This window comes from Mustela erminea, chromosome 20 (genome assembly GCF_009829155.1).
Source record: "Mustela erminea isolate mMusErm1 chromosome 20, mMusErm1.Pri, whole genome shotgun sequence".
NCBI classification, from domain to species: Eukaryota; Metazoa; Chordata; class Mammalia; order Carnivora; family Mustelidae; genus Mustela; species Mustela erminea.
The window spans coordinates 8,207,798-8,234,365 of record NC_045633.1 but is presented as its reverse complement, the minus strand read 5'-3'; the positions used below and the strand labels follow the sequence as shown (position 1 = coordinate 8,234,365).

Below are 26,568 nucleotides of genomic sequence, written 5' to 3'. Positions count from 1 at the left end.
ACAGAACCGTGAACGGTTTATTGGGGGGATACCAGGAGAGACGAAGCACAGGGGAGAGGATGGGCAGGGAAAGCACTCAGACCACCAGGCAGAAAGCATTCATATTTTTACTAAATAAAAACTCATTGGAGCCTGGTTGTTGGAGGTCAAGGAAGTCTTCAAATTAGAAAATGATTAGCCTGTAAGGCAAAAGGATTTGGGTTAGTACACTAGGACCTTAGATTTTCCCAAACGCTCTTTGCCTCCCATAGTGTATCTGAGGCCTTGGATGAACACTTGCATGTGTGGCCGCCTCTGCGAGTCTATTTGTAATAGACAATAATTGTCTTCACATCTCACATATAAAGCTCTGATTGTACCCGTTCTCCTAACGACCTTTTACTTCATTGTGGCTGTGACCTGACATTTAATAGAAAAAGGGGGCCCTTTGCCTTGTCTTTGAAATGAGAATGGCCACTACCTGGGCTGAGGTGATACACTCTTAGTGCATTTTGTGGACTTAAGTGAACATCTTTTGACGCTCTTCTGCATGGAGCGATTTTCATTTAAACAGAACAGTGAATGGTCAGAGCCCATGTATTATGCATATTACTTGCTTTAGGGAAAGGATTAGAGGGAGAAAGGGCGACACGTGAGCCAAGAGGGAAAGGGGAGATGGTGAGGGAGACAGAGGATCCCAGAGAGGCTCCACACTCATCACCCAGGCCGGCTGGGGGCTCAATCTCAGAACCTCGAGATCATGCCCTGAGCAGGATTCAAGATTCTGCTGCTTCACCGACTGAGCTGCCCAGGGACCCCTGCAGGTTCTTTATGGACTTCAACTCCTATTGCTCTAGTGACCTCAGAATCCAGTATGCTCCCCCTTTCACAGATTAAAAAAAAAGCAGATGTCCTGAGAAGGCCACACTGAGATTTGGTTTTGGGGCTGAGAAAACTGGAACACAGGCAAATCTGCAGGACACTGGGACTGAAGTCCCGGGGGAGGTGCACAGCTGCAGGCACGGTGGTGACATACATACAGAGGCCTGGTGACAGGACTCTAGCTAGGGTGGCTCCTGGTCAACCCTGACTCCCCCACGAACAGTCTGACTCTGGCTGACGAGGCGAGGGCAGCCAACCTTCGCCAGACCTCGGTCCCGTCTTCCCTTTTTCTCAAACCCCACATGCTGCAGATGAAGCGAGAGGTGTTTCATCCCTCCCAGAACAACAAAGGCGGATGCTGGACACGCACGATGGTAAGAGACAGACGTCTGCCATTGTGCAACAGAGACACTTCCTGCCCAACAATGGCACCTGCCCACTGCTCAGTGTGTGCAAATAGCCAGGCACACACATGTCTGTGCTGAGGAACTTCAGAATCTTCAAAGCGCCCCCAGCATGGTTTCCCCTTGAATGTCAAGCCCTGAGCACAAACTCTGCCTTTTCTCCACTGACACAACTGCAAGGTGATGATCTGGAAACAGAGACGCCTGTAATCTCTGCATGACGACTTGCCACTTTGAGCAGGAAAGGACACCACCCACGACCCCAGGATATTCCCAACACACACAGGTCAGGACACTGTGAGGCCCAAAGAGGAACAGGACTCCAGAAATGGGTACAACTGAAAACACCCCTGTACTTACTTGGTTTTCCTCTGGGGCCTTCTTGGGCACAGCGCTGCTATTGTCCCGTGGAGCTGCACAGGCTTCTGAGTGGAAAGGAAGCCCTAGAAGGGACGGAGGTGGATTCAGAAGGGCGATGGCCACGCAGGATTCAAGCCAACCCTCTCCCCCTGCGCCAGCCTATTCCATGCTCTCCCTCTGGAAGGTCCTTCCTGTTTCTCACGGGACTCCCCTGACCCCTGTGGATGAAGGTGGGAACAGTCCCTCACCCTCACACGTACGACCACTCTGCCTGGGCACAGATGTTTCCAGAACTAATCTATAACGCTGGACAACTGGGGCCTCCACACATGAGGGTGATGGGAAGGTTGTGCTTCATCCAGCCCAGAGCCCAAGACCTCGTGTCTGCGCAGTGCCCCTGGGCAACGCGTCTGTGTCTGTCCTCTGCGAAATGTCACCTTTCTTCTCCATGGCAGACACCTGCTGCCCAGTGCTGGGCGGTGGACCAGACAGTCCATGAGATGGACGTCCACACAGAGTGGAGGAATGTGACCATGTCCTCACTCGGGCTTATCTTTGCTTTGCAAAGCCTTGTGGTACCACCTCTCCATCCTCTCCACCGACAGAAGTGGCTAAACTGTGAATGTGCTTTATGACTCACATCAGTTCAGATCATCTCACCGAGGGGTGGAGGAACGAGGTGGGGCTGAGGCCCCCAGGTCCCCCAGTGTGGAGGGGGAGGAGGAGGAGGAAAGCCTGGTATATTCTGCCCCACGTGGTAGGGCATACGGAGGGGCCCTGGGCAAGGAGGAATCACTCTCACACCTGTACCGACCTGCAGAACAGACAAGAACATGTTTTAGTAAAACAGACAAAAGTTGCAACACCAAGAGAAGAAACCAAAGCAAAGAGCTCTCAGCACCCGGCTTCTTCCGGAGAGCTGCATCTGCTGCAAAACTGACAAGCCCCTCCCAGCTGGTGCCAGTATAAAGACGGGGGAGAGGGCAGTGGCTGTCACAGGAATAGGCTGTCACCAAACATCACTGCCCTGGTCTGCCCACGTTCACCAGCAAGAAGTCGTGTCTTAAAGATGAAAAAGGATCATTGCAAACTAGTCAAGCAGCACATTCCAGACACGGGGGCATCGGCATCCAGGACAACACTTCGTCTTTCCTCCTCGGTCCCCGGAGAAGATTCTGGTTAGGTCAGAATAGAGGGAATGGGACGAAACTGAATGCCCTTTCTCCACAAAGTTCCTGAGCCACTCCAGGGGAATCATGCGCTTGAGAGTCCCCAACTCTCCCCACGCTGCCTCGCCTCCTGACAAAGGGTTCTCTCCTCTCTACAGTTTCTGGCCATGGACAAAGACTCTTGAGGAATTAGGGGCTTGTGGTCTGACAGAGGCCCTGGAAAAGCGTCTTCCGAGGAACATGATACCAATAACCCTTCTTTACACTCAGCAGCTGTGTTTGTCTTAAAACACCGTCATTTGGAAATTTCAACCCACTGAGTTCCAGAGTCATTTTGTCCAATGGGAAATGAAGATGGGTAGGCCAAATAAGAGAATTCACAGAAATGTATATGCTTCCCGATGGAAAACTCCACACGTATGATGAGAACAGAAACCAGCTCTTAGGAAAGTTAGGACCAAAGGACCTGCTCCTGGAAGCCCAGTTCAAGGGCTGGGAGGCAGTGGTCAATACAGGTCATCACTGACGTCCCCCATTAGAACGTGTGCGCGGGTTGCGATTCCGACAGTGCACCTGAGAGCTCTGATACTTCAAAATACTTGTAGAAAGGGTGTGAGTAGGTGGTTCTGCATAGCATGTTTTTCAGAGAGGTAAAACAGGGATAACTCGTGAATCTTGCTGTGAGAACGTTCTAGACTGCAAAGGAGACAGTATAAAATTCAGAGAGATTTTCCACAGGCTCCATTATTGAGGATTACCGGACCCATCGAACCCCGGCGTGAGCACAACACCAGCTGCACATGAAGGAAACCTAAAGGAAGTCGGGCCGGCCAGAGGACTTCACTGGGGAGGGAGCGGTCCTCCTCCCCCACTTACTTCCCAGGGGTGCACTGTAGGCAGGCAGGGGTGCACACACACGCATCCTCCTAAACACCAAGTTGCAAGATGGTAGCACCCATGCCAGAACGGCTACCCACCCCCTGGGGTGAACAGAGGCGGTGGGGAAAACTGCCGTCACCGCATGTTAATCTACGTCTGCACCTCAACACAGACAAGGAGTCTTCCGCCACGGATAATCCACTAAGGAAAAAACTCCATTCCGGACAGGCCGGGATCTACATCTAGGACTACGCTTCCCCATCATGGCAAGCAAAGCATCTCCTTCTGTACATTGAGAACACACACAATGAGAGGCCATGGGAAGCCCAGTGTCCACGCGTGGAAGTGCAGCCGCTCGTGGGTCAACCGGCGGCCCACCAGCCCCCGACTGAGCGGCTCTGCTTCCCCCCCTGACAAAGGGGTCTTCTACTCTCCACAAGGACTGTCCATGGCAACAGACACCACCAGGAGGTAGGACTGTCTGGATCCTGCAGCGGACCTGCAAGAGTGATTTCTGAGAGAAGCACGACCCCTACGAGTGAGCGAGACCAGCTCTGTGGATCCGCGTCCCCGACTTTCGGACTCTCCTCAGCTCAGGCGCAGAGCAAATGCGTAGTCCTTGGTGCTGAGAACCACGGAGGGGCCGATTCACCAACCCCAAGTGCAAACCAGTGTGTCTGGAGAGCACATGTGACGCTCCCAGGATGGGCCGGGAGAGACACTAGGAGCTGGCACAGCCACCAGACCCCATCTGAACCCGCTCACGGGAGCACAACTGAAACACGTGTGAGGGGTGGGCCCTGAGGGGAGTCACCGGGATTCCCTCTTCAGGGCTGCTGCTCCGGGGGGCGTTTCTAAGACACACCTGCACCTGGCAGCGTGCCCCATCATCTCGCCCAGGCGCCAACTGGAGGGATTCCAGCTCACGTCTTTGTCCGCACAATTGGAAAGCAGAGGAGGTCTCACAACTCACCATCTCCACCAACACTCAAGCTGCCCAAAGCACGTGGCACAAGTGTGAGGCTGTCCTGGCTTTTCCCATTTTCGCGCTGTGAGGACCTCTGCAAACCTCCTCCCGGGTTAGTCTCCTGACCCGAAAACCAAAAATGCTCCTGCTCCCGCAGGAAAGCAAACCACAAACCAGCCAAACTAGCTGACTTCACTGTGGAGTGAGACGTCATCCTCCTCGAGATATTTACACACATGCACACGTGTGCGCACACACACACACACACACACACACACACACACGAGGTGAGCATCCTACCACCACGTGACTCTAAGCATCTACAGCTTGGGGAGGAAGCGCGAAATTGAGGATCTCTAATGGAGCAGCCCAGAGGCTCCTGGGTGAGCGGCGTGCACTCTGAAAGGGATGATCGCAGATCACATGCAACACTACAAGGCCAGGACAGGGTGCTGTCCACACTGCAAAACATTTCAGAAACGGACACAACTCAAAACGCCCACACCACTTACCGTAGGCATCTCTGGGCCCTTTTGAGGGCCGGTGCGGCTGTTCATCCTGGGAACCGGTCTAGGTGCTGGATCAGACAAAGGACAGACGTTTACTGTGGTTTGCATGCCCTCCATGCCTTCCTCTCCCATCTTGCACTCTTTCCCACACACGTGTCCCTTATCAGAGGGTTTCCCACATGACTCAAGTGACTCCTTTGCTAGGAGAGACACCAGTCCCCTGACTCTTGCGGGAGACACTCCAGGACCCCGGTTCCAGTGTTTCCATAAGTAATGCATCCCGTGTGGACAGGTCAGGGTACAACTGTCTGGAAATCAACACTAAAATTGGGGTGCTCAACACACATCAGGCAAGTCACTTTTTCTTCATAGATTAAACATCTAAGCGAGAAGAGCCTTGGGTGGGTGACATCCACAAACCCCCACCGTGAACGGCCCATATTCTCTTCTCCAGCCACAAAGGATGGTTCGTTTGTCCAGCCTGCGGATGAGACCTAGCATGCGTGACTGACCAACAAGTAAGCATTTCAGAGAAGAAACAGACTCTGACGGTTGTAGAGTCACGAACAAAGAAAGCATAGGCAGATGGAGCAATAAAGCTATGGCATGACACCGACAGCATGAGAGGAATAAAATACATTTCACTGATGAATATGGTCCTATAGATTACCAATAAAACAAAAATATAGGAACCTCCATAACAAGCAAATAAATGCCCTTTTTCACAAATAGTCTTTTTTCCCCCAAGGCTTGACTCCTGAGTCCAGGTGGGAAGGGAGCTCGGCTCCCACCTTCTCAGGCGCAGCTCTTCAGAAGGGGGTGGCCGGGGGGAAGGTGTGGAGGGGCGTGAGCTCCACCTGTCACAGGGGCAAGTGTCCAGGAATGGGAAAGGCACCGTGTGGTTTCACAGCAGAAATCAGGCTGCTGCATTTCACATCGTGCTCCCTACCTTGCCACAGAGGCTTCTGGAACTCAGGCCTTCCCGGCATCGGTCCGCGCCACGTGGGTCCCACAGGCAGCATCTCCCCTTCCATCATGTGCAGTCTTGAACACAGAAAAAGAATGGACATTTCTTAAGAATTAAAACACCACATCCTCTCCTAGGCGCTAAACAGCAGAGCCGTCACCCCTCCAAACCGTAAAAACACACGTCAAACTCTCACACCTGTGTCTCAGGTAGGCGTTCTCCCTGCTCTGCTGCACTATCCTCCTCTCCCAATCCCGAGCCCTCATCTGTGGGAGAAAAACACACCCATCATCGGTTGTGCCAGACTGTGCCCCAAGAGAAGACGAGGAAAAGGAAAACACTTACCCAGTTAGCCACAGCATTCCTCTCCTGCACTGCGATCTGAAAAAAGCCAACACACCAAAAGCCCATGTTCAGGGCTCTAAGGGCCACCACCGTCACCTGCAGGGGGCGCCAAGGGGTCAGTGTGTTGGGCACAACTCAGGTTACCTGGCCTTGGAAGGTGAACTCCGCCTCTGAAAGCTCATGTTGCATGTCTTCCACTTGTTGTCTGAGGGACAAGTGTTTTCATCAGACAAAACCCAACATGGGGTGTGATTTTCCATCATCTGCCCAAGTGACCAACCTCCTCTATCAGTCCCCTCATACATCAGATCCCGACACAAGAACCACTTTCACCTGATTATAACTGGACAGTAGGATCAAAGCTATTGCTACAGCCTTCCTTAATCGTTTTCCTTCACCTGCAGGCTCAGAATTGAATCATTTCCTTACCCATTTTCAATCCTTCCCTCAGTTATCACATGACAAGTGTCTTTGGTCATGAAGCTCTATTCTCCTTGAACTTCTATCCTCGCCATGGTTCCCAGGGTTGCAAAGACCACCACCATCAGATGGCACTACAACGTTTATAAGGAAGATTCATCCTAGGACAAACTGCTCTCCTCAAGATTAGGACAACTGACACCAAGGACACTGGTGTGGAGTCAGTTTCCACAGAGTCACGCCAGCGCTGGGGATCAGGACATGTTTAGTAACGTAATTGTTTTGTTCCTTATCTTTCTGTGGCTGTTAATTCTCTCTGGATATATCCTCTGAATTTTTGTGTATATGACCTGAGTCCTAATAATGTACAAAGATGAGGAATCCAAAAGGAACGGGGATTTCAGGAGCCAGTAGTAGGTAGTGTCTGGACTTACCGATACTTCTCCATTTCTTCTTTAGTCGCCTTCAGAGTATCCTCAGCAGCTGACAGCTCATTCCTGGTTTCATTCAGATCTTTAATGGTCTCTTCTAACTTCCTAAGATGGGAAAGGTATGTACATTGTCCAGGAGACAAGGTCCTGAATTTCTACCATTTATCCTCCCAAGCACACTTGGTGGCCTAGGTTGGAATGTCCCCGCTAAAAGCACAGACTGACAACACAACAGGGAGAGGAATGAAGGCCCCATTTAGGGTTCAACGACAATCAAACTCTGGCTGCTGCCAAGTTCCCTCCAATCGGGACTGTCTTTATACTTCCCTACTTCAATTCTTTCACCATGTCACCAAATAACATTGCACTCTGTGCCCTCTCAGAGTTGGTCTTCGTGTTGAGTCGGTGAAGGCTCATTTCAATTCAAAGTGAAAAGCCAAGCCTGACCAGCCACACCCATTAGGATGAAGCAGTGGCCCATCATTAGTCTCACACCTCCATGGGGAGCCCTGATCCTCAGACCAAGGTTGGGCAACACAGTCAGCCCAAAAGGAACCTTCCAGAATGGGGACTCACTGGCATGGAAACTCACTCCACACATCTCTAGGCTTGAGAAGTACAACCCCTGCCCCCTCTTGAGAGATCCTGGTGTAGGAAAAGGCCAACCGTACTGCCAAAAATAGGTCCTCAGATAATCCATGGGAACTGTCACATACTCAGGGTGTTTTGTCCAGGGAACAGACTTCAGATGGAAAACTGTCAACTCCATTGAGTCAACCTTCTCGAATACAAGACCAAGTTCATGGATGGTGAAGGCAGCAAACGGTGATGTTAGCAAGGCTGGTTGGCTGGGCTGCCTCGGACTCTTGTTCATGGTGTTGATTCAAAGGTTTCAACAGGACACATGTCAAGAATCACGTGCAGAAAGACTTTAGAAACTGAGACAAAACCTCTAGAAAGAGAAGGACATGAGCATCTGCTTCTGGCCTCTCAACTATCCTGCAGCAAATGGCTTCTGGAGCGGCAGTCAATGTGTGGCCCAGGGATATGGTGTTGAAGAGAGAAAGGTGGTGAGGACACTAGACCCGCCCCAAGAAGAACTTACCAATGAACAGAACCCAGGTGCCTGTGAGAGAGAGCGGCCCCTACCCCTGGAGAGGGAAGAAATAACACAAAGCTGTTTTCCAGGGAAGACAGGGAACAGTTTTGCTTTTCAACAGGAATGAGGGCCTCCAACGTCCTGATCTCCTCCTGAGAAACAAAAGGAAACACTGGACAAGAGAGCAAACTTGTGAGTGAGTGCACCCAATTTCTAAAAAGCACATGAGGAAACATGAGAACCAGATGGAGAAGGAGGGAGCCTAGGAGAAAGTCAGCCTGGCAGTGGGAGCCAATCTCCCCAAGACACATCTGTGAATTCTGGAACAGGCGAGTGAATACAAAGTAAATGAACAAACAACATTTTGGGGACAGGTTGGAATGCAACAAGCAAAGTTCCGGTTCAGCCAGCAAAGATGAGACTTAGTAAAACTGCAGGCTTTGGATGGGATCCGGGAGAGTTCCACCTAGAAAATCATGTGGAGGGGCACAAAGGTGGCCTGGTCATTAAGTATCTGCTTAAAAGTATTTGATTCAGGTCATGATCCCAGAGCCCTGGGATCGAGCCCCACATTGGACTCCCTGTTCGGCGGGAAGCCTGCTTCTCCCTCTCCCACTCCCCCTGCTTGTGTTCTCTCTCTCTGTGTCTCTCTCTGTCAAATAGGTAGATGTACAGTCTTTTCTAAAAAGAAAAGAAAAACAAATCACATGGACAGGAAATACCCTGACCTTCTTAGCGACTGGGCTGCACTGAATGATCTCAGTTGTGCACCAGATGAAGGGACCCAGGATTGCTGGAGCCCCAGCCCACTTTCCACAAAGAAACTTTCCTGGTTTCTGCAGGAAGAGAATTCCATTGTTCTCTCCACATCCTGGACCCAAGTCTCATGCTGAACAAGAATTGGACCTAATGCAGGAGTGGTAAGAGCACGTGAGGAGAGTGAACCTGAAAGGACAGTGCAGACTGACCCAGAGGGGATCCAGGCATCCAAGTGACTAATGCTGCTACCTGCCCCCGCAAGTCCTTAGAACAGAAAGGAAAATGCAGGTTACACATATCAAAATAGAAAGGGCAGGCACAATTCTACAAAATGCCTTTGGCAAACGTACTCTACAATCCAATTCCAGAAGTTCCAAATACAGTTATCTAGACTTGACGCCACATAAATTTATACAACCCTATTTAGGACAACACAGCAAGAGCTTACTCTTCTGCAGTCCGTTTTTGTTGTTCCGTGAACTCCACCATCATATCCACTTTCTTCATTAGCAGGTTCAATTCTGCTTCTTTAGCTATTTTCTGAGAACTCAGGGCACTATAGCGGTCTTCCAGGAACTTTTCCTTCTCTGTAAAGGATGAGTTTCCTTTTGTGTGTTTGTGCCATGACCTGAGAACTTGGTTTTGATGGGGAAGGACAAGGGCAAGACCGCGAAGGCAGGAAGGGATTCTTTCCCTGCCCGATGCAAACTCATCGCCACCCTATGGAGATTCCTTCCCCCCAAACAACAGACCTTTCAGTTCTTGGTTTTCGCAACTCAAGGCTCTCGGCACTTCATCATCCAATTCATCTTGGACCTTTAAGACAGATTTAAGAAAAGACCTATGAGGGCACCTAGCAGGACAGCATCACAGAGGGCAACAAAGAAAGTCCTTGAGGCATAAATAGAATAAGGAGAAAGTAAGACACCTGGTTCATTTCAAAAAACGCACAAATGGCTTTCTCAGTGGAACAGATATTTAAAAAAAAAACCTTCTACTATATAATTGACTTGCTATCGCCCTTCATCGCTCACATATTTTGTGGGATTTTCTACATAACGTGGAGGGCAGCACTGAATGATGTGAAGCTTACCCAACTGTGAAATAAACCATATTTCCTAGACCTTGAAGTGGCAAACCTCATTGTGGTGGTCCCAAGTGAAATCGCAGCTCGCTGTTCAGTAGAAGCTGCAGTGCCCAGACGCCCACTCTCTACTGCGTAAACAGCGCATGGGTACACTGCACTGACCTCCCCCACTGAGTCAAAAGCCTCCCGAGCAGCATTCTAGGACAACGAACATTGACCTCTTACCACATCCACGGTCTGGATATCTCTGGCTCTCACAACCTCTGAGAGAGCCTGTTTAAGATGAAGGGTGTCCTTCAAATTTTTATTGATGATTTCCAAGTTTTTGATGTTCTCCTTCAAGAAAATATATGGAAATATATATATGTATTGAATGAGGAACAAGGACTCATTCCTTGGGGCACTTGGGTGGCACCTGGATGGTCCAGTCTGTGGAGTATCTGACTCCTGCTTTCATTGGCCTCAAGTCCTGGTCTCAGGGTCATGGGATTGATCCCTGCATCAGGCTACACACTCAACATGGTGTCTGCTTGGGATTCTCTCTCTCTCTCCTCAGGCCCCCCCCTCACTCTTTCCTTCTCTCAAATCAATCAATCTTAGAAATAATAATAATAAGAGTAATTCATTATTTTTATTTCCATTGTTAGAACACAATGCGGGCAAAGAAAGGATTCTTACTTTGCATTCATTTATTTCCGCAAGGGAAACCTTATGTGCTCTCTTCCTTTGAGCTTTCTTTGCTTCCCTGATCTGTAAAGCACAGGAAAAAGGAATCAGAATCCCAAAATAGCATCATGTTAGAGAATCCTATCTAACAATGTGTAACTCCTTTCTCAAAGAGAGAGGCAGTGCTCTACATTTGTGAAGCTTCTCTTCCTCAAGGACCACTCTGGATCCCATGAAATAGATCAATAGAATGAACTAGCCGAGGAGGAAGGAACCAAAATGAAATCACAAAAAATATTTGAAAGGGCACACATACCTTCTCCTCCCAACTGGCTATGTTTGTGCCAAGATATTTGTTTTCCTTTTTCAGCTCAACAATATTCATCTTTATTTGGTCTAAAGTAACTGAAAGGAGAAAAAAGAATTTTAAGATAATTAGCAAAACCAGCGACATTGAATAATCCCAGTGGGATTGAATAATCCTACCAGGGACACATTCTCTGACACGTGGGTGTCACTAACTTGTCAGCATTCCCACTGTGCCTGAAGAAAGCAAGAACTCACAGCGATGAACAACGGCATCCGACGGTTTCCACAGCGCCTGACGGCCACAGCCAGCACCACAGATCACCGCACTCCACGAGCCCCAGACACTATCCATTATCCCCGCTGGCACACATTCGATTCAATTCATTTTCCCTTGGCAGGAAAGGCTCCCTCCACTTCAGACTCAATACCATGCTTTGATCCTCTCCCGTGACACGTGCTCTGTGTGGCAATATCTGCCTTCTTCTCTGAGTGTAGCCTGTTTGCTAGACTCAGAGAGCTTTCTCCTCTTGACATTTCACCAAGAGCCAGCTCATGGCAAAGTACTCCCTCCAGACCTCAGGCTGTGATCATCACTTGCCTCCTAAACATCTCTCTGCAAAATGACACCTTGTATTCTCCCTAGTCCCACGAGGTGTTCCTCCTCCTGGTCTCTTAGACAGGGCAACTCCCTCCACATTGTCACAGACTCCCCATGGGGAAGAGAACCATTTGCAAGACTTAACAAGTCAGTGAGACATCAGAAGTCACCATATTTATCCCTCGTCAGATTATATGCACATCACACACCGGTACCGAGAATTTTTGGCGAAGAAAGCCGAAGCTGAAAATCTTACCTTCATATTGTCGAGGCTTTACCTAAGAGAGGAAGAAACAGAGATGGGCTGGATTTCAGAACATATTACAAGTAAAAATCTATAGTTCAGCTAAATACCACATTTGTAATCCAAAGATATTAAAAGAATCACTTTGCTTAGCAGAAGGAATTCGCAGGATTATAAAAGAAGACAAAATGGAATTTCCTGATTAGGTCATCATAGTTCACAATCCATTTCTGATAAAGAGCACAAGTGTGTATAACTTCCTTTTGAACCCCAAATCTATTCACATTCTATTCAATGAATGTTCAACCTATTCAATTTTGACAAGGGATCATGCAGATATTTACAACATATTCATTATTTCACCATTTCTCTAGCTTTTTTTAATGTTAGTACCATGCAGTTTGTGTTAGTTTTTTTTTTCATTGTATATATTTACTGAGATGGAATTTAAACATTGTCTCCAGCCTTACTGAGCTACAAGTATAACGTGTACAGTGCGTTGATGTGATACATTTCTGGATCACAAAATGATTACCACCACGGCTGATCCTTCAGCCTGCCCCATGGTTGCTTTTTGTGGTGTATGTAATAGAGTATTGCTATTCTGTGTCCTTGGATGAATTTAGTGCAGGATCCTGCCATGCTAATTACAACACAAAACATACCCATCACTGTCAGTTTGGTGAGTGCCTCTTTCCACTCAATTCTACCCTACAGGTGCTCGTGTGTCTTTTTTGTCTTTCATGGGGCATGTTTCTGGGATGCATCCATGTTGCATAGTTCTCGAATCTCCCAGATGGGATTCATCGCAAATCATTACAGTATGTGTAAACTTTTGAGTCTGGCTTCGCTCATTAAGTTCTTTGTGGAGATGAAGAACCAAGAGAATTAGCAGTAAAACATGTGGGAAGAATTTGAGATTCCATAATGGCACAAAGGGAATAGATGTTGGGGTCTTGGCAGCGCCCAGAATGCACTATTTTGTGGCCAACAGAATGGTCTGGGAGAAACTTCAGATTGGAGCATATGCTGTGTTGGAAGCAAGGTATAAGGTGATCTGTATAAACCAGGGAAGCTTGGTAGGCACCATGGGGGAAAACCGGAAGGGCATCCGTGGGTCCCTTGGAAGAGCTGGTCTTGACTTCTATTCCAGCTAATTGCTGTTTGGCTTTCCTGAGCTTTGCTCTGTGGTTCATGAACCAAACCGGCAGTATGGTGGGCTGGATCTCCAGTTTCCAGGCCATTTCTTTCTGAAGGCTGGGGAGCTGGGTATGGGTTCCTGCTAAGCAAGGATTCCAAATCGGCCAGCTGTTTTTTGGTGAACATGATTCCTTTCCTTTGTGAATGCTTCTCGAGCTTTCCTTTAGGAAGGTCCCCTGTGCTGCGACATCCCAAGATCTAGCTGTGTCCCCATGCTCTGGTCCTGGGTCTCTCTCATCAGTTTTTGATGCAGTGTTCTAGGATTCACGGTTTGTGTATAACACCCAGCGCTCCATGCAACACGTACCCTCCTTACCCATCACCTGGCTCACCCATCACCTGGCTCACCCATCTCCCCACACCCCTCCCCTCTAAATCGCTCAGTTTGCTTCCCAGAGTCCATAGTCTCTCATGGTTCATCTCCCCCTCGGATTCTGCCCCCCTAACTCATTTTCTTCTTCCTTCTCATAATATCCTCCATGCTATTCCTTATGTTCCACAAATTAGAGAAACCATATGACAAGTGACTTTCTCTACTGGACTTCTTTCACTTAGCATAATTCCTTAACTTTTTTGCAACACAATATCTGCACTGAAGTATAGAACCTGGGACTATTTTAAAGTCCTGGAAGGAAGGAGAAAAGAAGGCAGGGAGGCAGGCAGGCAAGGGAGCAAAAGCTGTGTCAAAGATATGACTCTTTCCTTCTCTAGAAAGCTTTCCTGAAACTTTCCAAAGAGTTGGCTGTTTACTGAATTCACGCACAGTTAGAGCACATCAGGTGCTATGAAGTTCCCCAGACTGTTAGAAATGGAGTGTCATCAAAAAGAAGTCAAAGCCATCGAATGAGGAAAAAGAGTGGCCCATGTTGAGAGATGAAGCATAAGCCACCACCGAAAGACAGCGGATGTGTCCAGAAAGGGGAGCCAGGCAATTCAGACTCGAGTGACACTGGTCTTATTATAGCTCAATAACATCTAGGCAAGACCTCATTTTGCACCATTAACATATTTCCCCATTCAACAGTTTTACAGGATGATGAGAGGCTGAGGCCAACCCCCACATCTTGCCAGGATATTGGAATATCACCATGCTATCACAAACCAGTCCTAATAATGTTGGTGGGGAGAGTGCATCAGGGCAGGGCAATCAGAAAACCATAGTTATTCCTTTAATTTCACATGTTGATTAGGAACCTCTGAGCTCCCCTGGCCCTTGTCACCAACCCCATAGGCAGGGGAAGTGTAAAGGTAGATGACTACACCGAATAAATAATATTTTTCTTTTCTCTTTGAAGGGAAGTTTTCTCCATTGACAGGGAGAGGGGGAAATATTTCCATGTAGAGAGAAACTCAAAAGAGTTCTTCCTTCTTAGAAAGATCAGCCCTCAAGTGAAATTATGTCACAAGAGTCTAATTCAGGGTTTCCCAGAGACTAAGCCACAAAGGGAAGGGAAATACTCAACTCCAGTGCCATCTCTCCCTGCCTCACCAGTGAATACCTCAGTCTAAACCTGAGCCAGAGGAGCAAACAACCTCACCCTAACACCCACCTACCTCAGGTCCTTTACCAGGACACAGTATCTTGCTTTCAACACAACCCTACAAGACATACTACAGGTAAAAACCATGAGACCAAGCACGAGAATCACACTTCTTGTGGCAGAAGTGATGGGTTAGCAGGCTGGGGCTTTAAAGTCCCTTCCATGTAGGATACTCAATCTAAGGGAAAATTGCACAAGACGAAGAAGAGGTGGTACCTGTAAGCATAGATATGAAACTCTAAGACTGTAACATGATTCTAGACAACACCACCAATACAGAAATCAAGAGTGCTTGTGCTGGCTTCATGAAGAGGCTCAAAATAAACCAGAGGAAATAATCATTGACAGTAAAGAATGTCCAGCAGAAACTTCCAAAAAGGAAACAGAAAGGGCGCCTGGGTGGCTCAGTGGGTTGAGCCTCTGCCTTTAGCTCATGTCATGATCTCAGGGTCTTGGGATCGAGTCCCGCATTGGGCTCCCTCTTCCGTGGGGAGCCAGCTTCCTCCTCTCTCTCTCTCTCTGCATGCCTCTCTGCCTACTTGTGATCTCTCTCTGTCAAATAAATTTTTAAAAATTATTAATAATAAAAAAATCAACACAAAGACAAAAATTACAAAGACAGCACAGAAAATCCAAGACTGGTAGGTCACTGCAAAATGTGTCACACACACATAATAGGAATACCTATTCCTATAGGAGTGTGGACAGAGAGATATTTCAATCAATAATGACAGAGGATTTTCTGAAATTAATGGAGTTTCCAAATCAAGATCCAGGGAAATAAAACATCAAAAGCAGGAGAAATACAAACACACACACACACACAAACAATGAACAAAAAACACCAATGATGTCTGTTATAGAATATTCAGCTACAGATCATTAAAGACAAAGAAACAGTTCTGCAAATCTGGAGCAGGGCTGGGAGTGGGTAGGGGAAGGGGGAGAGGGGAGCAGTAACACCTTACTCCTGAGGAAGAAAGATAAGAACGACATCGTATTTCTTTTCAGAAAAGATGCCATGAAGAAGGATGAAATGTGTACACTGTTTAAAGAAACATCGAACTAGAAACCTTTTGCCAGTGAAAGGATCCTTCAAAACACACCTCAGAGTAAGTAAGGAAAACCATCAGGAATAATGACGGGCATTATTTCAATGATGAAGGGGTCTCCATTTCTCCATTGTCCATTTCTCCAAAAGGACACAACAATTTCTAATGTGCATGCATCAACAACAGAGTATCAGAGCACATGAAGCAGAAACTGAAAATATGGATGGTGGGAACAGATGAATCCATTCCTACAGCTGGAGAATTCAAAACCCTCTTATCAGTCACTGACAGACCCAGAGATACACAAATTCCAGGAGAACACAGGTGCACTGACGAGCATCACCCATCCGCTGCACCCACTAACATCGGCGGAATACTTATTCAACGACGAGGTATAGACACTCTTCTCAAGCTCACGTGCAACGGTCACTGAGAGAGGCCATATTTGGGGCCATACAACACATGGGAACCACCAAAGGGATCAAAACTACAGGAATTATGCTCTCAGACCACAGATGAGTCAAACTAGAGATTGAGAACACAAGATAGCTGGAGAACGGCCAAAAAATGGAGGTTCCACAGCACACTTCTAGAGAAGACAAGGGTGGGAGGGAAGGTGTGTGGAGGGATGGGGGAAAGAGGGGAAGGGGAAGAAGAGTCCACCTTTTGCGGCGAGCACTGAGAAATGTACAGAATTGTGGAGCCATGTTGTACACCTGAAACTCACATTACACTGTTTGTCGATTATGCTTGAACTTAAAAAAAAAAAAAAGAACATATGGATCAAGAAGGCACTTCAACAGAAATCTAAAACTCCATGAATCCAGGTGATCATCAAAATTGACATATTAGAGAGAAATCTGTAGTACTGAATGGACATAAAAATATCCAGTGACTACAAAATTGTCTGCTTATTTATGAATGAAAGTACAGAAGGTACATTAGTATACTTACAGCGAGGATGGTTCTCCACAGGTAAATGAGAAAGGCACAGGCTCCCAAGCAGGCAGTCATGATGAGAAGCTTCCACAGAACTTCAATCACATCAGGGCCAACACAGAAATGGTCAGGCAAGGAAAGGACAAGCTGAAATACCATTTGAGAAAATAAGAAATCTCAAAGACATTAACGGTGTATCTGTCACAAAGAATCTACTTTACAAACCCTCAACCGGCCTCCAGGAGGTAAGCATACCTCGCAACTACCTCCTCCTGGAGGAGAAGGAGCACAGAGGGATGACCAAGGAGCTGGGGCAAACTTTGGGGAGTGATACGTGTGTTTATCATCTTACCGTGGTGATGGTCTCCTTGTTGCTTACCTATGTTCAATATCAACAAACAGTATCCTTTGAAAAGATGTTGTGATCACATATACATTATAACACACTGAAGCTGTAGGCAAAATCTAACAGACAAATCTTAAGAGATCTTACTCTACCTACAAGCACGTTGCAAATTTGTTTCTACGGCTAACAGAACTTGAGAATGGATAAGCCAACATAAAATAGACAAGATAAGTCAATGTAAACTTAGAATAGGTAAGAAGTCAGTGACTTCTACTGTACATCCATGAAGGAGCTGGATAAACTCCTTTGGTACATTTCCAAAACTACACCCAAAATTTATGGAAGAAGGAGAGAAAGCATGAATATAATGTACTAGAGGTACAAAGGAGCATGTTATGTGGACAGGTGTTTAGAGATTAGGACATTTGTGACAGAAAAGGGAGGCTGCTCGTTAATGTGATATGTAATTATTTTCCAGTAAAAAATTATAATTAGAGTTATTGCTTAGTTTCTGAAAACATTTATGTTTTCTTTCAATGCTCACATTGCTTCTGAATCACAGTCCAAGATGTCCGATTCCTGAACTACGTAAGGATTTGCATAATCAGGTGATCATGTGTGCTCTAAGGATATCTGTGAAGTTTAGGATCTCCAAAATGCTGATGGAAGGAATTCCTGTTACTATCTCTTAGTACTGTAATTAAATCAGGCAATAAAAGCTATAAAATTTAACTTTTTAAAGAGAGAAAATATTAAAGAATGTATTTATTTCTTTGAAAGACAGAGGGGGAAGGGCAGAGGGAGACTGAGCAGCAGACTGCCAGCTGAGCAGGGAGCCCAAGCAGGGCTCAATCCCAGGACCCTAGGATCATGACCCAAGCCTAAGGCAGACACTTAACTGCTTGAACCACCCAGGTGCCCAGGAATTCTAAAAAAATACAGAATTCCTGGATATGAACACCAAGGCAAGGAACACATCATTTTACAAAAACTAGATTTAGAAGTATTACAGGTTAAAAGACACTAACAATGCAATTCATACTAGCTCACACAAAGCTTGAATTTTGTGTACACACACCTCTCTAGAAAGGAGCTCCTGAAATATGTAACATTTTCCCCTTCAGCCCACACAACGGAGGTAAGGAAAATGTGTGCTAGCGGGAAACGTACACTGTCTTTGAATAGCTACTGTCTGAAAGAGAGCAGTAGCTGTCAGCACAATGGTTGATCATGGGTATCAAATGCACAAGAGAAAGAGGCCATCTTGTCAGGAATGTAAAACACGCCCAGTCGTGGGCACTCAGTACATCTGGCAGCTGTCTGGATGCTGATACGAGTAGCTGACTCTGCACTAGATGACAGCCACTGGGGCCAAAAACACTAGGTTCTCGACAGCGGCCATGAGCAGGTGGAGGTGGGAAATGCAAGAGCAGTTCATTTAGGCAAGAGTTCAGAGACAGGGTAGAATGAGAAAGGCGAACGGATGCATGAGATGCAGCCTAGGTAGAGGGGAATAATTGAAATCAAGATAACCAAGAAATTCCCTCTTCTGAAGACTCCAGTGAAACAGAATGAAGCCTATTTGACTAGAGGTCTCCACATGGGATAGGTCTGCCTCAATAAAAGGGTCCTTCTTGAACAATGACACTTCCGGACCCCTGTTTCATAATCTGGTACAAGGAAGTCTACTTATTTCCAGGGGTGTCCCCTAACTGTTCTCTCTCTCTCCCTCTCTCTCTCCTGGGGTTACAGGTTTTACTTTTTCATCATAGAGTGAAATATTCATGCTGGGAACCACTTATTTCTTTATATTTGGACAATCCTAAGGATATCCAGAACCTTCTTATCTTGGGGAAATCAACACTCTGCACATACTTGGCCAAAGAAAGAACAACTCTTTCACTTCCTGATCACATCACTCCTAGCGATGTTCCTGTGACATATATCCCAGCAGGATGCGGTCCCTTAGTGTCTTCTGGGATTCTCAGGTCTCCAAGGACCAGGAGGGACACTCGGTCCCTGGGGACAGCCTCCAAGACCAGAAGGAGAGGGCTGATTCAGAATCTGCTGAAAGTCAACAAACCCAGAAGCACAGAGCACAAAGGACCTTTCACTTTTTAACACTCTAGTCCCAACACCAAAGCTTCAGATACCCAGGGTTGTCAAACATGACAAATATAAACAATGTGCTGATAGGAAAACTAACTATACAGAAAATGGACCCTGAATTTACCAGGCTTGAAGTAGGATCATCATTGGGCTTCCAGAGGCTGATCTAACACCCTTAGCTCCTATTAAATTAGAGTTCTGACATTTTCAAAAACAATTTTAATGAGATAGAACGTACATATCACACAAGCCCCCTATTTAGGACAAAGAGCTCAATGGTTTTCAAATCTTCACAAAACCTTCCTCTTGACACTATAAACCTGGGGGGTGTTCAGGTTTCCATCCTACCAAAGCGGCTCTTCTTGGCCCAAGCAGCACAGACAGGACCCAAAACTTGATGGAAATGGCTGTGGCCACAACCCCTTAAGCTTGACTGAAAAACCTTCCCTGTTGTGCCCGGTCTTCAGGAAGAACTATCCTTCTTCTGAGGTTCCCATCAGGAACCCCACAAAAAAGCTGTTATTTAACCACCATGTGAAGGAACCCAGGCAGAAGGAAGACACCGCTAGTAGCTCAGTCAGTTAAGTGACCAAGTCTTGGTTTGGATCCAGTCATAATCTCATGGTCCTGAGATTGAGCCCCTCTTTGGGCTCTGGGCTCAATGAAAAACTGCTTTATGATTCTCTCCTTCACTCCCCCGCCCCTCCATTCCCCACCACCTGTGCCCTTTCTTTTGCTCAAAGAAATCATATTTAAAAAAATAAGAAGAAGAAGGAAGACACCACTGAAGTGTCATGTTTACTCACAGTTGGGTTTGGGGAACTGGGATATGGGAACACGAGGAGCCAGAAGAGTAGCCTTTGCACCATCATGTTCTTGTCCTTTAAAGGGGCACTGTGGCCCCAGGGAGGAGGTGAAGATGGTTGGGGGGCAGGGGAGGGAAGGGTGGGAGGGGTAGGGAGGGGTGGGGAGGGGAGAGGGTGGTAATTAAGGATGGGAATAGGGAGGAAATAGGGGGTAGGATGGGGAAAGCGTTGGTCAGGAGAAGAAGGGGTCAAGGACAGTGTCAGGGTCAGATTAAGTATTGGAGGGGAAGGGGCACGGTTCACAAAGGTTAGGAGGTCAGCAGGTCAGTAAAGCACGAGGTCAGCAGGACAAATTAGCAGGTAAAGTAAATTCTCAGGAGCAGTTGGTATGAAGAATCCAAGTTCCACCAAACCTTCCCCTGTTTGAACGTTTCCTTAGCAACCTAGAACCCTTCTGATCTCTCCACCAATCAGCTGCCTTTGCCCCTAGTACCTCAACATGGATGCCACAGGTGACCTCGTTGATACAAAGCCCCTTCCCCCCCGATACCCCACCACGGGCCATCCCGACGACAGGTCCTCTCTGGAACTTTGGCCATCCTACCTGTTTGCTCCCTCCAACCCAGGTCCCTCTTCCCTCTTCTGGGTGCGCTCTCCTTCCTCTCCACACTCCCGGCCCAGAGCCACTGGCTGAACAACGGAGAAAGCAAAGGAGGACCAAACCGCAACAACAATCACATACACAACCAGAGTAGGAGGTTCCAGCCTTCTCACAGCAACTCAACGCAGTCTACAGAGCATACATAAGATACAGATCTTGATGGCAAACCATCAGGCGTGCACACACACACACACACACAAACACACGCAAACAACACACACACACACACACACACACACACCCATACACACACACACGGGTGAGGCCCCACTGCCCTCTGCTGACCACACGGTGTAAATGCGCATGTATGTCCCCTGGGCCTCCCTCCAAGGCATCCCCATACCTGCATTAGTGCCCACGGACAGACACAAGGACCTCTATGTCCTCCTCACCTCCTTCAAATCAGGTCCTGGCTGCTCCTCACAGCTGATCCTGCCACGCCGGATGTTCGCTCAGGGCTTTCTCCACCTCCGTGCGCCCGATGCGGTTCCTGCAGGATCAATGGCTCTTGTTTGGTTTCTGAGCAGCTGCCCAGGTCAAGAGACCCAGGCCCTCAGGTCTCCTGTTTTGGAGGGTCCCATCTACCCCTGGCCTGCAGGAAAACTGTCACAGGGAGCCAGATACCTGGGACCTGGCTCTGTCATGGGCCCCAAACATGAAGAATGCGCACTCCGTGCTGAGACATACAACACTCGCATGCTCCCCAGAGTTTCTCACCTCACTGCCTCTGCTCAGGGAGGAGGGTGACTATTTAGCCTTGCCCTAGCTCTGGGCATGGCTCAAGCAGCTTCCTTTGGCCTGAAACCTAATAGAACTCTCAACATTTATCTTGAAAATTTATGCGAATTCTGAATACTTGTCCCCATTAGATTAGCATGTTTCCATCTGACCCTGCATTTACCCCATCCAAGTGTGAGCCTTTCAGGGACTCCTGTGGTGTCGTTGGTCAGAGGGAGGATCTTGCCACACTCGCCAGCCAGTCCTGGAAAGTGGTTGCAGGATCACGGAATGGTTCACGTGGTTTAGAGCAGAAAGCTGACATCAAGGCACTGCTCTCATCCAGGAAAGAGGACGCATGACACGCCATTAGAACTTTCATAGGAATTGCATTGAATCCATAGATTGTTTTGGGTAGTAGGGACATTTTAACCATGGTAATTCTTCCAACCCCTGAGCATGGACTATGTTTCCATTTGTTGGGGTCTTCTTTGATTTCTTTTAGCAGTGTCTGGTAGTTTTCAGTATACAGGTCTTTTACGTCCTTGGTTAATCAGATTCCTAAGTGTTTTAATCTTTTTGATCCAATTGTAAGTGAGATTGTTTTCTTACTTTCTCTTTCTGATAGTTCACTTGCCTTTCCCTCTAACGGGTCTCAAGTTTTACTTTTATGTCTCTTGCCATCAGCAACCATTATTCTGACTTCTAAAACCATAGATCGATTTTGCCTGCTCACTGAGACAAATGGAGTCATTCAGTCTGTACGTCTTTGTGTCTGACTTCTTTCTCTCCAAATAATGCCTGCGAGATTTACACATGTCATTGTCTGTATCAATAGTTCATTCTTCATCATTATGTAGAATCCCATTCTATGAACATACCTAAAATGTACTTCTCCACTCTACTTCTGGGGAGAGAATGGAATTGTTTCCAATCTGGGATAACGTGAATAAAGTTGCTATAAACATTATTGTACATGTCTGTTGCTGAATGCTTGTAGGGATTTTATGATTGATAAATATCTAGGAGTAGAGATGCGGAATCATAAGATGTACGTAGTTTAAGCTTCATTAAGTTATTACCACACAGTTTTCTAATTCCTAACTTGTACTCGTACCACAGTGGAAGCTGAATAAAAGTTGAATAAAAGCTGCAATTGCATAGTTATGCTGAGCAAAATAAGTCAGTCAGAGAAAGACAAATATCATATGATTTCACTCATGTGGAATTTAAGAAACAAAACAAATGCACCTAAAGAAAAAAGGGAAAGAGACAGAGAGAGGGGGGCAGACCAGGATAAAGACTTCTAACTGCAGGAACAAACTGGTAGTCTCCAGAAGGGAGGTGGGGACATGGGTGAAATAGGTGATGGACATTGAGGAGGGCACTTGAGGAGCACTGGAGTTTGTACTGTTTGCTGAATCACTAAATCCTACACTTGAAACTGATAGTGTACTGTATGTTAACTAACTGGAATTTAAAATAAAATAAAATTAATTATAAAGTTCTATTTGCTCCATACCCTCCACAACACTTGTTATTATGAATCTTTCCAACTTTCGTTATTCCTATAAGCGTGCAGTATTATTTCATCAGAGTTTTCACACCATTTCAAGGGCCATATAGTAGTTCCTTCTGTCAAGATGATAAAGTTTTTTAGTTTACTAATCTTTAATTGTTGGAGGCTTTTATTTTTTTAATTCTTTACTTTACAAAACACTTGGATGATCATCCTTTAATATAAAATTTTTGTGTGCCAATATCAGAAATTAAAAGAGAGTTATCACTACAGATCTTACACACTTAAAAATGTTAGGGGCGCCTGGGTGGCTCAGTTGATGAAGTGTTTGCCTCAGCAGTTTTGGCTTAGGTCATGATCTCAGGGTCCTGGGACTGAACCCAGATCGTGCTCCCTCCTTCCCCCTCCTCCTCTACCTGCCAGTCTACTTGTGATCTCTCTCTCTCTCTCTGTCAAATAAATAAGTAAAATCTTTTCATTTTACAGAAAAATATATAACAACACAAAATAAAACAAAATCTGAATGATTCAATATCTATTTTAATAAATGAAATAATTATTAACAAACTTACCAGAAAGAAAGTCCTAGATCCAAGTAGTTTTACTGGCAAATCCTATCAAACATTTATGGAAGAAATAACACGAAAATTACAAAAACCCTTTCAGACAGTAAAGGAGCAAGTAACACTGGATGTTATCAGGTTTTAAGCCTTTACCAACATGAAAAGTGAAAAAGCTTCCATGTTAATCTTATTTTTCCTTTGGTTACTAGTAAGATTGCAGTGTTTCTTTTTAAAGATTTTTTCTTTTTTTACAGAGAGAGACAGTGAGAGAGGGAACACAAGCAGGGGCAGTGGGAAAGGGAGAAGCAGGCTTCCCACTGAGCAGGGAGTCCAACACGGGGTGCGATCCCAGGACCCTGGGACTATGACCTGAGCCAAAGGCAGATGCTTAACAACTGAACCACCAAGCCACCCGAAACTGTTTTTTTTTTTTAATGTATTTATTTGACAGAGAGAGAGAGAGAGAGAGATCACAAGCAGGCAGAGAGGCAGGCAGGGAGAGAGAGAGAGAGGGAAGCAGGCTCCCTGCTGAGCAAATGCCTGATGTGGGTCTGGATCCCAGGACCCTGAGATCATGACCCAAGATGAAGGCAGAGGCTTAACCCACTGAGCCATGAAGATGCCCCAGATTGAAGTGTTTTGTATATTTACTGTCCTTTTCCCATTTTAAAGTCTGAATGTTTGTCTTTTTCTGACTGGTTCTTTAAGGTTTCTTTATTTCTTGGAGAGAGGGATGGAGAACAAGAGAGAGAGAACACGAGGTCAGAGGGGAAGACAGAGCAAGAGACAGAGACAGAGAGGAGAGAATCTCAGGCAGGCTCCCCACTGCACAGGGAGCCCGGCACTGACATGGGGCTCAGTCTGACAACTAAAAGATCATGACCTGAGCCAAACTCAATCAAGAGTTGGACACCTAATTGAGGGACACTGAGCAGAGGGTGGCGTGCTCATTATGAAAGTAAAAGTCCTCAGTTCGCAGTCCCTCTACCGACACACAGTGGTCTAAAATACCGGCTCTTCGGGGCGCCTGGGTGGCTCAGCAGGTTAAAGCCTCTGCCTTCAGCCCAGGTCATGATTCCAGGGTCCTGGGATCGAGCCCCGCATCGGGCTCTCTACTCAGTGCAGAGCCTGCTTCTCTCTCTCTCTCTCTCTCTCTGCCTGCCTGTCTGCCTACTTGTGTTCTCTGTCAAATAAATAAATAAAATCTTTAAAAAATAAAATAAAATAAAATACCTGCTTGTCATTAGAGCACTTTTGACCTAAGGTATCATTCAAAGACCAGAACTGTGGGAGAGATGGATCACGAATCCAGTCACTCCTCACTTACTAGATTTTCAGTAGCACACTAAGGCACAAGGAGACAAGATAGTTTGGTTTTGATGGAGAAAGGAGATAGGTCGTGAAAAACCAGAATATAAAAACCATACAACTTCAGAGTCCCGAAGGAGGTCCTATGCACCCAGGTAAGTGGAGATAATGAAGCAACACATGCCCTTCTGGCACAATATTTCATTACACACCACGGCCTGTACCATATTTGTCTGGGGGATCATCCTTCCAGGGAGCCAGAAAAGTAATAAGACAAAGAGATGTGCAGTATTATCATACTTCTCAGAGAGACTGAGAGTGTGTGGCTGGAAGGAATTTGGGATAGTGTCTAAGAATCGCATAAAAGACACAGCAGTGAAAGGAGGAAGTTGCTCACCACCTCCCTAAGCAACGTAGATCCGACCAGCTGCAGGGCTTTGCTTCTGACTGGGAGGGACACGTGAGTTTGGGGCCAGAGCTGCTTGGCTTGGCACTCTGGGGACGAGGCTGCGCGCTGTCACCTAGGCCTTTCTTTGCATCCCTCCCCATGCAGCAAACAGCTTTTCCTCCAAACAGAGGCTGAACAAGTGTATAAAGGATGTTGGTTAAGTATTCGCTATGAAGAATGTTGGGCTCCCCGCGGGGCTGCACATCTCAGTCTCCCCCTGGCTGCGGGAAGGTGCAGAGAAGAGGAGAGAAGCCGCGCTTTTCCTGGTGCTCACTTGAGTCCTCACGCTCTCCAGCGTGCTCCCTCCTCCCTTCCTTACACAACAGAGAGAAAAAGAAGAAAAGCATGAAAGTCAGAGGATGTATTTGGTTAAAAGACACCAGAACTCCTTTCCCCGGCCTATGACAAAAGGATGAAAGAGCCCCAACATCTCCTATCCCCCATTCCAAAATCAGAGAAGCTCTGAAAAATAAAACTGCTTCTCCTATCTCATTTGATGCAAACCCTGACCTATCAGGAAGTGAAACTCTCTGCGGTCTTTATCCTAATCCCTTGGCCGAGTCCTATGTTTCAATGCAGAAATACTTATTGGTATGATTTCAAGATGCAGCTCCATAAAAGCTGGGAAACAATGAATTCTAAAGCACATTAGCCATATGGTTTTCAGGTAAGAAAGAATACAGAAAGATATTTCAACAGCAGCGACGGAGAAAATGTTCACAAAGCTCCCTGAACAGTGCCTGGCACCCAAGAAACAGGAATTCCATTTTCTCCTGCCCATGTTTTGCTTGTATGGAGAAGGAGCCCTTCTTCAGAAATTAGCTCCAGGCTGGCTAATGGGGATCACATATTACGGATGAGGTACTGAGTGAAAATATTTGCAACTTATGCAACAGACAAAGAGCTTATATCTCGAAGATATCCAGAATTCTTAAAGAAGAAAAAGACCAAACCTGGTAGGAAAATAGGCAAAATACATGAATAGACAGTTTACAGAAAGAGATAAGCAAATGTTCCTTAAACATTAAAAAAATAACAGACGGTTACAGAAGGGAAGGGATGGAGTGATGGGGAATCAGGTGATGGGTCCTGAGGAGGGCAGGTGTGGTGATGAGCACCGGGTGTTACACGCAACTAATGAATCATTGAACACTACATCAGAGACCAATGAGGTACTATATGTTGGCTAATGGACATAATAAATAAATAAATGAATTATAATAAGAATAATGATAAATAAGCCACCTTTGGGAGCCTGGGTGGCTCAGCTGGTTAAGTATCCGAC

At 46.5% G+C, this 26,568-nt stretch overlaps 1 protein-coding gene across 4 annotated transcripts; it reads right to left on the bottom strand.

Moving 5' to 3' along the window:
* LOC116580788 (transport and Golgi organization protein 1 homolog) lies at positions 1 to 21,123 on the bottom strand. Of its 4 annotated transcripts, none has more exons than XM_032327489.1 (17): positions 21,072 to 21,117; positions 20,068 to 20,155; positions 16,822 to 16,953; positions 12,087 to 12,108; positions 11,240 to 11,328; positions 10,936 to 11,007; positions 9,923 to 9,986; positions 9,619 to 9,757; positions 7,316 to 7,417; positions 6,606 to 6,666; positions 6,462 to 6,497; positions 6,315 to 6,382; positions 6,099 to 6,193; positions 5,153 to 5,217; positions 2,286 to 2,439; positions 1,626 to 1,708; positions 1 to 179 (listed from the first exon to the last, which is right to left on the bottom strand). In XM_032327489.1, exons 2-17 carry the CDS (start codon positions 20,131 to 20,133, stop codon positions 159 to 161), a joined length of 1,269 nt encoding a protein of 422 aa, XP_032183380.1. In that variant the 5' UTR covers positions 20,134 to 20,155; positions 21,072 to 21,117; the 3' UTR covers positions 1 to 158. The 4 variants fall into 4 exon arrangements, with proteins under 4 accessions (XP_032183380.1, XP_032183381.1, XP_032183383.1 ...); XM_032327490.1 differs by lacking the exon at positions 21,072 to 21,117 and adding an exon at positions 20,810 to 20,857; XM_032327492.1 differs by lacking the exon at positions 20,068 to 20,155 and having other exon boundaries at positions 21,072 to 21,123.
* Between the last annotated feature and the right edge of the window lie 5,445 nt (positions 21,124 to 26,568).